The 12,527-nt window shown below is 46.0% G+C and overlaps 1 protein-coding gene across 1 annotated transcript in view; it reads left to right on the forward strand.

Annotated features, from left to right (window-relative positions):
• The window catches only part of LOC144494003 (sodium-dependent lysophosphatidylcholine symporter 1-like), a 149,244-nt gene that overhangs the window by 58,620 nt on the left and 78,097 nt on the right, over nucleotides 1–12,527 (forward strand). The window contains exon 7 of the mRNA XM_078213577.1: nucleotides 4,503–4,627. Coding sequence (XP_078069703.1) covers nucleotides 4,503–4,627 — 125 coding nt within the window. The remainder of the gene's footprint in view (nucleotides 1–4,502; nucleotides 4,628–12,527) is intronic.

Here is a 12,527-nt window from a genome sequence, read left to right on the forward strand (position 1 = left end):
ATTTCTGCATTCCTTCCAAAGTGAATTTATCATGTTCTTACTGGACATTTCACAAATGGAATCTTCATTTCTACTTGTTTAACTTCAGCTAAACCCTTTTTAGCTTCACTGTTGGTCGGGTCTCTCTGGACAAAATGTTGTCTTGTTTCGATTCTGCAATTCCCTCATTGCCCTTCATCTGGTCATTTATTGTCTTTTTTGCCCTCCTTCTAGGATCTTTTGTCTTGCCCTCCTTTTGGGGTCTTTCAATGCCTCATTGCCGGGGTCTTTCATTGCCCTCTTTCTGGAATCTTCTTTTACCCTCTTTCTGGCTCTTCCATTGCCCCCTTCTGTTGCCTCTTCCTTGAGGTTGTTGTTGCCTATGGATCTTTCTTGAGACTTGTCCTCTTTCTAGGGTCTTCTTCAATTTTCCTGTCCATTGACATTTGTTTCTTCTTGTTTTTGCTGCTTTAAATTCATTGTCACATCTATATACATTACCTCTATAAATTCATTACTGCTTTAAGACTTTTTAAAAACTTTTCGCAGCTGCCGGTTCTCTCTATGTGCTTTTCCAGTGCTTTTGAAGTTTTGGCGGGAACCTGCTGCTCTTCCGTTTGAACTTTTTAAAATTTCACTTCTTTTTGCGAATGGAAAATTCTCAGCGATCTCTGCAGCTTCTGGCCATTTGAAGAGTCCATTACTCTTTGCTTTTTGATGTGCCCGTTTTTGTTGATTTCACTGGAAGCCCCCTCCAAGGGGCCATTTTAAAAACTTTTACTCCTTTCTTCAGAACTTTGCTGCCTGCAGTCCCTCAGAGCAGGGACCTCTACCCAGCCATGGGTGATTACTTGAGTAGAAATAATATGCAGGGGTACGGGGAAAAAGCAGGGGAATGGCACTAAGCCATGATGCTCTGCATTAAGGTTAAGGTTGGGGGAGAGTCAGTGCAGACGTGATGGGTCTTCTTCTGCCTCCTTCTGTGCAGTAACAATTCTGTGATTCTGTGATTTATCAATATGAATCCTTAAAGAAACATGTATTTGGATCAATATCCTATATGTATGTTTTTATGGAATGTGGGCATCACTGTGTTTATTGCTCATTCCAAACTGCCCATGAATCTTCAGCCAGAGGTGCCGAGTGGGTGATCCATTTGGCCTCCTCAATGGCCCCCAGCATCTCAGATGTCAGTCTTCAGCCAATTCGATTCACTCCACGTGATTCCAAGAAACGGTTGGAGGCTCTGGATACTGCAAAGGCAGTGGGCCTGATAACATTCCGGCAATAGTACTGAAGACTTGTGCTCCAGAACTTGCTGCTCCCCCAGCCAAGCTCTTCCAGTACAGTTACAACACTGGCATCTACTCGACAGTGTGGAAAATTGCCCAGGTATGTCCTGTACCCAAAAAGCAGGACAAATCCAACCTAGCCAATTACCGCCCAATCAGTCTACTCTCAATCATCAATAAAGTGATGGAAGGGGTCATCAACAGTGCTATCAAGCAGCACCTGCTCAACAATAACCTGCTCAGTGACGCCCAGTTTGGGTTTGGCCAGGGTCACTCAGCCCCTGACCTCATTACAGCCTTGGTTCAAACATGGACAAAAGAGCTGAATTCCAGAGGTGAGGTAAGAGTGACAGCCCTTGACATCAAGGCCGCATTCAACTGAGTGTGGCATCAACGGGCCCTAGCAAAACTGGAATCAATGGGTATCAGGGGGCAAACTCTCCATTGGTTGGAGTCACACCTGGTACATAGGAAGATGGTTGTGGGTGTGGAGAGTTAGTCATCTCAGCACCAGGACATCTCTGCAGGAGTCCCTCAGGGTAGTGTCCTAGGCCCAACCATCTTCAGCTGTTTCATCAATGACCTTCCCTCCATCATAAGGTCAGAAGTGGGGATGTTCGCCGATGATTGTTCAGAACCATTCACAAGTCCTCACATACTGAAGCAGTCCATGTTCAAATGCAACAAGATATGGACAATATCCAGGCTTGGGCTGACAAGTGGCAAGTAAAATTCATGCCACACAAATGCCAGGCAATGACCATCACCAATAGAAACACTCTAACCACCGTCCTTTGACATCAAATGGTCTTACCATCACTGAATCCCTGTCAACATCCTTCGGGTTACCATTGACCAGAAACTCAACTGGATTCACCACATAAACACAGTGGCTACAAGAGCAGGTCAAAAGCTAGAAATACTGTGGCAAGTAACTCACCTCCTGACTCCCCAAAGCCTATCCACCATCTACAAGGCACAAGTCAGGAGTGTGATGGAATACTCTCCAGTTGCCTTGATGGGTGCAGCTCCAACAGCACTCAGAAAGCTTGACAACATCCAGGACAAAGCAGCCCACTTGATTGGCACCACATCAACAAACATCCATTCCCTCCACCACCGACGCTCAGTAGCAGCAATGTGTACTATCTACAAGATGCACTGCAGCAATTCACCAAAAAACCTTAGACAGCACCTTCCAAACCCACAACCATTTCCATCTAGAAGGACAAGGGCAGCAGATACATGGGCACACCACCACCTGCAAGTTCCTCTCTAAGCCACTCAATATCCTGACTTGAAAATATATCACCATTCCTTCACAGTCGCTGGGTCAAAATCCTGGAATGCCCTCCCTAACGGCATTGTGCGTCAACCCACAGCATGTGGACTGCAGCGAATCAAGATGGCAGTTCACCACCACCTTCTCAAGGGCAATTATGGATGGGCAATAAATGCTGGCCCACCAGCGACGCCCATGTCCCACAAGTTAATTTTTAAAAATGAAAACACCTTGCTGAGCTGCCTTCTTATGTCACTGCATTCCATTTAGTTTTTGTTGGTTCTCCCACAGTGCTGTTGATGGGCAGTTCCAGGATTTTAAATCAGGAACAGTGAAAGATTTGCAAAATATTTTTAAGTAGGAATGATGTTTGACTTGATGTTCCCATGCCCCTGCTCCCTTGTTCCTCATAGAGGTCACATGTCAGAAAGATGCTGTTGGAGAAGCTTTGTTAAGTGCAACTCAGACAGAGCAAACATGTTGCGCCAGTGGTGGAGTGAGTTAATATTTTATGTTAAAGCAAGTGACTAACTGTTATGTATTGTAAAGCAATGCATCTCTGTGTGATTAGTCAGATGATGTGCTGTGACGTCACCAGAGGCATTCACAGGGTTTTGTCTCTCTTCCACCTTAGACTGTGATGAAGCAACACCCAACACTCAATAAACTCTGACTTGTTGGTTAAAGTAATCCATGGTGTGGCTACCTATTCTTTTACTTTTTGCTGTAGAAGAGGCTAAAGCCCCAAAATCAAAGCACTAACACTGTTAAAGGATCTGAAAATAGTGACTTCCACGGAGATGGTTGTGTTGTGGTGATGTCATTGGGCTAGTAATCCCAGACTAATTTTTTGTGGATGTGGGTTCAAATCCCACCATGGCAGCTGGTGGAATTTAATTAATTAATACATTAACCTGTAATTGAAAGCTAGTTTCAGTAATGGTGACTATTAAACTATCGTTGATGGATGTAAAAAACCATCTGGTTCACAGATGTCCTTTAAGGAAGGAAATCTGCCGTCCTTACTTGGTCTGGCCTACATGCGACTCCAGACCCACAACAACGTGGTTGACTCTTAATTGCTCTCAAGGGCAATTCGGAATGGGCAACATTTGCTGGCCTTGCCAGCAACACCCACTTCCCATGAACGATTTTTCAAAAATTTGATACAAAGATCAAATGGCTCACAAAAATTCAATTCATTTAACAGCAAACGTTCCAGTTAGCTGATGTGCCCAACTACCAATTATTTGCTAAATAAATCTACACTGAAACTAAAGTGATGTTGGAGCAATAAATTACACTGTCACCAAAACATCACATCAGTTTAGTTGAGTCCTAATGACAGTGGTGAGCAATGCAGTACAAAGGGCAATTAGGGATGGAGAAATGAAAGAATAGAAAAATAATCCAGAAAATTGGATGTCACCATTGATTTTATAGGGGCAACTGAGCCAAGTTAATAGGATTCTCACTGTTTTCGTGATGGTCATAGTGAAGCAATGTAGAGAGTTGCAGGAAATGTTGTCATGTGTAAGTAATGGCCTGAGATACTCATGCCATGATTTCCTGGAAAATCTCACACATTTAACGGTGTATGTTGTAGACATGCTGCAAGTTTTCAGTAAATTCCAGGCCAATGTTTCTTAAGCCCTGTTTCGAAATAACACACCTTTTACATTTCCCCATAAGTACCATTTCTGAATGACTGCTAAGCTTCCATTTAATTATGCAGAGTTTTATTCCGGGTGTGAATGGCTTCTAAAAATTAATTGGGATTGTTAAGATTTTACATCAGGTGCATCTGAGGAGGAAGTTAATTCTGTTAATCTATTTAAACTCAGGTCAAAGGGGATGCTGGCCTTGCTCCGCCCCTGTGTTTATATTTTGTTCGCTGTAGTACTCTATTCTACTTACTGCTAAAAATACTTTTCGTTCCTTGTTTTCAGATAACTCCATTTCATGCTTCTTTAGTAGTGTTCGTTGGAAGAACTTGGGATTCTATTACTGATCCAGCTGTTGGATATTTAATCAATAAAAGCAAATGGACAAAGATTGGGAGATTAATGCCATGGTGAGTAAGCTTTATAAATGTTTTTAAACCCCCATATCTACATGGTGATTTCCATTTTCTGATGCCAAACACTGGGAATGGGTAGATTTTCTGAAAACACATATTCTTATAGGGTGCTGAGATCCCATTATTGTCTGCATTGGTAGACTCTCAGAGAAAATGAAATGAAATGGGTAACCAGAGCAAAATTAAGAAAAACCTGAATCAATAAGAAAAACCAAAAGAAGAAACCTCTTGAATAGTGGTCAGTTGGTATAAAGGTGAAAAATAGAGGAAGATCATAGAACATAGAAAAAATACAGCACAAACAGGCTCTTCGGCCCACAAGTTGCGCTGGTCATGTCCCTACCTAGTCTTATATATAGGCTTATATATATATATATAAGCTGGAATGCTTTGTGAGAAATCCCCAACTCTAAAGATGTCAGCACAGATTTTTGCCCACTTTCCATTTGCCTGAGGTCAGGTACCAACCGACTCAAGAACAGTTTCTTCCCTGCTGCCATCAGACTTTTGAATGGACCTACCATATATTAAGCTGATCTTTCTCGTCACCCTAACTGTGACTGTAACACTACATTCTGCACCCTCCCCTTCCTTTCTCCCCCATGTACTCTATGAATGGTATGTTTTGTCTGTATAGCGCACAAGAAACAATTGTATCCCAAACATGTAACAATAATAAATCAAATCACCTCATTGTATATAAATGACAATTTGGGGTTTCATCTGGTGGACCTTTTGTCACAGCTGCTTGCCCAAGCAGTCTCTGCATGGAACAGGCATTTGGGGTCTTTTGATAGTTGGATCTAACTGACGACCATAGTAATAGCAGTCTCACTTTGACATTTTTTACAGTTCGTGATGCACTTCTGACCTGTCTTCCAATATATTTTTGAAGTAGCACAATGTATAGGAAAAATAATTTTATTCTGTTTTTGTCCTGGTACTTTAAGTGGCTTCTCTGAATGAAATATTGATCTGAATTTAGCAAGAAGTGGCAATCACTGTCGGACTGCCACTTCCCTCCTACCTTTCTCTGCCACACCAGAGCTCCGTGTTTCTGAATGGGACTTTCAATCCCTGCCTCTTTGGAAGTGCAGAGCACACCTGAAATGAAGCTGCTTCTTCGTAGCACTGGATTGTTGGGGGTGACACCCAATTTTTACAGCATCAGCTGTCATACTCTGGTAAGTAAGGAGTTTAATAAGCTATGAAGAGAAGTTAATTGTAAGGAGGTAGGGTAGGTAAGGAGGTTGGGTGGCTGTGTGGCGGGTGGGTAAGGTAGCAGCTTGATAGGGTTGTAGGTGAGTAGATGGATGAGGTGGGTTAAGTGAGTAGAAGGTTGACAGCGGGTAGATGGGTGAGATGGGTAGAATGGCAGAAGGTGAGTTGGTAGGTGGGTCGGGCATAGCCAGGTTGGGTCATGGCCAGTGAGGTCAGATTGGGAGGGTTTGTCTGCTTGGGTGGGGGAGGGGGGAGGGGGGGGGCGGAGGGCAGTGCTAGTCAAGTACGGTAGGGTGGATCTAGATGGTGGGGTCATTTCAGATAGGGTCAAAGGAGTTGAGGGGGTAGGGTGCTGTTGGAGGTCAGTGGAGAGTTGGGGTGAGAAGACGGGTAAAGGGGAGATATGGGATTGTGAGGGAAATCAGGGCAGGATTTGGGGTAATCTGGGGCAGGGGCTAGTCACTGGGTAGGAAGGGATATGAGGGGGATGGTTAGTGATTGGATTTCAGCTGTATAGTCACTTAGGAGTTGGACCAGGTTTCTTCCTGTCTAACATTTCCTGAGTAACTTTTCAATTGAGTAAATATGAAGTCCCTTACTCTAAATCAGAGTTGGAGATCTTTTTGGAGGGTTCCAGGGAGCTGGGAGATTCCTGGGCAATTTCCACAGAGACCTTGAGTTGGGATTTCTGAGCAACTCTGTTGCTCATGTTTCAGGGTACGTCCAGTCTCCAACTATCCTGAATTCATGTAGTGACTCAGGAAGCTTGATTGGAAAGGAACATGGTTTACTACATGGGGTGTAAACTGTGGTGTAAATGCACTAGTCCCTGCCTGGAACTACCGTTCAGCAGGCCATGTCTTGGCCCCACAGGAAGATCAATCAGCGATTCCTCATGGACATTGTGGGGGTTATCACAATTCAGAAGATCTTAGTCATATAAGTTATATCTCAGATGCAAAATGATCTCCCAGACACTGCAGGGAACCCACCCCAAAAGCCAAAGTGATTGCTCTTGATATGAGGGCAGCATTCGACTGAATGTGTCACTAAGATGCTTCATTAATTATCTCCATTGCATCATAAGGTCAAAAATGGGGATGTTCATGGATGATTGCACAATATTCATTACTATTCGTGACTCCTCACATACTGAAGCAATGATGTCCATATGGATCAAGGCCCAGACTACAATTGGACTTGGGCTGATAAGTAGCAAGTACCATTTAGGCCATGCAAGTGCTGAATACAATAATAATGGACAGCTGGCTCATAGAGATATGAACACCTCATTTGCAATCCTTTTACAATCCTGAATACACGTCTCCTCATTGTAATATCAAATTCAATTTTAAGCAATTTTCCAAGCAGAAAATTAAATAACATAAACAGACCTGAAGTGACCAAAGATCATTTACCTTTAATGTGCTGTGTCTTTTAAATGATCATCCATCGTCAGGGTCCAATCCTATCAACCCTGGATGACAGGTTTCATAGGCACAGGTTTGGTGTCCAATCAATCAGCTCTCAGTAAAATAGGATGGGTCTTCCATGTTCCTTTTACAACTGAGAGCTTCCATTACCCACCTCATTATTGACTGGAAACTGATTTTTCTTCCCCAGATCCCAGAAATAAACTTTTAAAGCTCAACATTCGGGATTTCTGCTTCATGTCCATCAGGTTTGCTGAGCTGGGTGCCACCGCAGATGTCCTGCTCACCAGGTCATTATAGTGCAGATAGAATCCCACTTTCCATATAGCTCCGAAACTTCTGCTTGAGTCAAACAACCAACAAAACTGTGTTATAGGGCAGGAATTGAGTGGAAAGTGTGATGTATCCATTTAATTCCCAATTGAGGGAGTTAAAATTCCTCTTTTATCACAGGTATAGGTTGAGAGACAGTAGATTTAAAACTGAGATGAGGAGGAACTACTTCTAGCAGAGGGTGATGAATGTGTGGAACTCTCTGCCCCACAGTGCAGTGGAGTCTGAATCATTAAATGGCTTCAAGAAAGAGATAGTCATATTTCTAATAAAAAGTGGGCTAAAGGGATATGGGGAACAGATAGAGAAGTGGATTTGAGACCAGAGAGAGATCAGCCATGATCTGATTGAATGGCGGAGCAGGCTCGAAGGCCTGAATTTGCCTACTCTTGCCTCAAATTCCTATGTTCCTACCTGAAGATGGACATCCTCATGCCAGTATAAAAGCTACCTTTTACAATCCTGAACACTTGTCTCCTCATTGTAATGTCAAATTCAATATTAGGCAACTTTCCGAATATACTCCATCTATAGATCGGAACAAGAGTAGGCTATTCAGCCCTCAAACCTGTTCTGCCATTTAATGGATCATATCTGATCTGCATCCTAACTTAATCCATTCATGTTGGCTCCATATCCCTTAATAACATTAGCTATCAAAAACTTATCAAGCTCATATTTAACATTCACTGAACTTGTATCTATTGTCTTTTTGTGAGAAAGTTCCAAACTTTTCTTTCCCTTTGCATGAAGTAATGTTTCCTAACTTCTCTTCTGAATAGTCTGACTCTGATTTTAGGATTAATTCCCCTTGTCCTATATTCCCCCACCAGTGGAAAAAGGTTTCTTTCTGTCTACACTGTCAATTCATTTCAAAATCCTAATATCCTGAACCAAAGCATTCCTTAGCCTTCTATTTTCCAGGGATTACATGTAACCATATCTGCCTTCAGCACTCATCCCACTGAGAGACCTAGCATTTTAGGAAGAAGAGTGATGATACATTGAGAATGTCAAGCAGTTCAGTCAGCCGAGGTATTCCATTCCTTCTGTTTGCATTTGCTCAACTGCATTGGTAGAGAGAGGTGAAATTACCTTATGACGCATGCTACTTGGCAATAACCATTGAGGTCTGTTCTTTTTACTTTTCTTTCATGTGGTTGAGAGGCGATATTCAATAACTCTTGATAAACCCATTTAATACACAAAGGGCTTGTTGTAGGTGTGAACTCCAGTTTGGGAATTTAAGTCCTCCATTGTATGAGACTCATGCTCGTAGTATTTTTTTAGAAGGAAGCCATTCGGCCCATTGAACCTGCACTGACAACAATCCCACCTAGGCCCTATCCCTGTAACCCCACATATTTACCTTGTTAGTCCCCCTGACACTAAGGGCAACTTAGCATGGTCAATCAACCTAACCTGGACATCTTTGGACTGTGTGAAGAAACCAGAGCACCCGGAGGAAACCCATGCAGACACAGGGAGAACGTGCAAACTCCACACAGACAGTGACCCAAGGCCGGAATTGAGCCCGGGTCTCTGGTCCCTGGGCGGCACGGTGGCACAGTGGTTAGACTCTGCTATGTAGCCTACCTGTTTTGGAACTAGCTGTTAGCATAGTTTATTAACAGCAGAAGTGCAGGAATGCTACATTCGGCATTCTTTCAATAATGGCGTCCTTGGAATGAGATACAGCCATCAAATTAGGAAGTGTGAAAAAATAATGGGAGCAGCTGAGAACTCAACCAGATCCTGGAGTGGCCTCTGTGGTGGACCTCAGTTGTGCCTTTGTCCTATATGGACCACCGTTGTGTGTGTTTGTCATACCTGGACACATCCCCTTCCAGTTTGGTTCCTCCCCTCAGCACCTAGTATAAAGGTGGCTGTCTCCTCCCCCTTGTTCAGTCCAGGTCGGTTATTTGTTGGGATCTGCTCCTGATTCTGTTGTGAATAAAAGCCTACACTTATATTGGCATATCGGTAGTCTTTTGCCTTATTGATAGCGCATCAATTTTATTCACAACAGTTACTAGTATGGAGCAGTTTCTAAAACCCGACAAGTTAGCATTAGACCCTCAAGAGGTTGGAGCCTCTGATAAATTTGATCATTGGTTGGACTGCTTCGAAGCATTCGTCGACACCGCTACGGCATCGACACCGACGCTGCTAAACTCCACGTGCTCCGCGCCCGGGTAAGCGAAACTGTCTATGGAATCTTCCGGGATGCTGCTACTTACGCGGACGCTATCGAACTCCTAAAAGGGCAGTTCTGAAAGAGCCCTAACGTGGTTTACGCCAGACACCTCCTAACTACCCGCAAACAGCAGCCAGGAGAATCGTGCGCCCAATTTCTGCGCGCCCTGCGAGTCCTCGCCCGAGCATGCGACTGTAAGGCTGTTTCAGCAGCTCAGAACACGGAGGATCTGATCCGCGACGCCTACGTTGCGGGCATTGAGTCTACATACATCCAGCACCGTCTGCTGGAACAAGATGACCTAGACCTCCGGAAAACGGCCACGATGGCTGAAACGTTAGAAGCAGCCTCCCATAATCTCGGGTCTTACCTTGGATCCCGTTCCACCGACGGCTCCACTGCGACGGCTGCTCCAGCAGGGCCCAAATGTTACTTTTGTGGCCTCCCTAAGCACCCTCGGCGTCACTGCCCGGCAAAGGACGCGATTTGCTCCGGATGCGGTAAGCTAGGCCACTTTGTTAAAGTCTGCCGAGCAAAGCCGCTTCTGAAGACTCGTGGAGCCATGTGTGCTCCGAGGGCGCGGCCATCTTTGATGCAGGCGGCGGCTGCGCGCGAATCGCCATCTTTGATGCGGTCACCGGAAGTGCGGGAATCGCCATCTTTGATGCGGTCACCGGAAGTGCGGGAGTCGCCATCTTTGAGACTGGCATCAAGGCAAGCTGAGCAGGAAGCTTCATCCGTGACATCATCAGACGGCGACGAAGATGGATTCTTCTTTTATTCAACAGTGGCATCGATTTGCCTGGACCAGTCGCAGCCACATCAACTCTCCAAGTCCATAATGGAGATCAAGGTAAATGGTTATGCAGAAAACTGCCTGTTTGACTGTGGGAGCACGGAAAGTTTTATACACCCTCGCACAGTGCGTCAATATACCCTTCCCGTGCGACCCTGGAGCCAGACCATCTCCATGGCCTCGAATTCTCACTCAGTGGAGGTCCTCGGGTGCTGCTTGGTGACGCTGACGGTACAGGGCACAGTCTACGAGCGTTTTCGGCTCCTCGTGCTGCCGCGACTCTGCGCAGCTGTACTGCTGGGGTTAGATTTCCTCAGCCATCATAGAAGCGTCGTCCTGCAGTACGATGGCCCTTATCTCCCGCTCTCCGTCTGCAAGGCGCCGTCACGGCAGCGCCCCTCGCGCACCACCTGCAGTCTCTCGACCCTCAAGATCACCCCCCCCCCCCGTTATTTGATAACCTCACCCCGGATTGTAGGCCTATAGCCACCAAGAGTAGGCGCTATAGTGCGGATGACCGGGCCTTCATTCGGTCCGAGGTACAACGTTTGCTCCAGGAAGGGATTATCCAGGCCAGCACCAGCCCCTGGAGGGCGCAAGTGGTCGTAGTTAAATCGGGGAAGAAACACCGCATGGTGATTGACTACAGCCAGACCATAAACAGGTATACCCAACTAGATGCATATCCTCTTCCCCGTATCGCGGACATAGTCAACCGCATCGCGCACTATAGGGTTTTTTCAACCATCGATTTGAAATCGGCTTACCACCAGCTCCCTATCCGCTCGGAGGATCGCCCATACACTGCCTTTGAGGCGGATGGCCGCCTCTACCAGTTCCTCCGAGTCCCCTTTGGTGTCACCAATGGGGTCTCAGTCTTCCAACGGGCCATGGATCAAATGGTGGACCAGCACGGACTACGGGCCACTTTCCCGTATCTGGATAACGTCACCATCTGCGGCCATGACCTGCAGGACCATGATGCCAACCTACAAAAATTCCTTCGTACGGCCACTCTCCTGAACCTCACATACAATGAGGCGAAGTGTGTTTTCCGGACACGCCGCCTCGCCATCCTTGGGTACGTGATAGAAAATGGTGTCCTTGGCCCCGACCCAGCCCGTATGCGTCCCCTTATGCAGCTTCCCCTCCTTACTACCCTCAAAGCACTGAGGAGATGCCTGGGCTTCTTCTCCTATTATGCCCAGTGGGTTCCCCGTTACGCAGATAAAGCCCGTCCGCTCCTAAAATCGACCTCTTTTCCCCTGGCGGAGGAGGCCTGTCGGGCCTTCGATGACATCAAAGCGGACATCGCGAAGGCCGTGATGCACGCTGTGGACGAATCCATCCCATTCCAAGTGGAAAGTGATGCGTCTGACTTTGCCCTAGCTGCCACCCTTAACCAGAGGGGCCGTCCGGTGGCCTTCTTTTCCCGGACCTTACAAAGCCCTGAGATTCGACACTCCTCGGTCGAGAAGGAGGCCCAGGCCATCGTGGAAGCCGTCCGGCACTGGCGCCATTATCTTGCGGGCCACGATTCACCTTAATTACGGACCAGCGGTCAGTTGCCTTCCTGTTTAACACCAGGCAAAAGGGCAAGATTAAGAATGACAAGATCTTGCGGTGGAGGATTGAGCTCTCCACCTACAGATATGACATCATGTACCGGCCCGGGAAGCTCAATGAGCCCCCAGACGCCCTGTCCCGTGGATCATGTGCCAGTGCCCAACTAGACCAGCTACAGTCCCTCCATAACGACCTCTGTCACCCGGGTGTCACCAGATTTCTCCATTTTGTCAAGTCCCGTAACCTGCCCTTCTCCCTTGAGGAAGTCCGGACGATTACCAGGCAATGCAGGGTCTGCGCTGAGTGCAAACCGCAGTTCTACCGGCCAGGTAGGGCGTACCTTGTAAA

The sequence above is a fragment of the Mustelus asterias genome, chromosome 5, assembly GCF_964213995.1.
Source record: "Mustelus asterias chromosome 5, sMusAst1.hap1.1, whole genome shotgun sequence".
Lineage (NCBI taxonomy): Eukaryota > Metazoa > Chordata > Chondrichthyes > Carcharhiniformes > Triakidae > Mustelus > Mustelus asterias.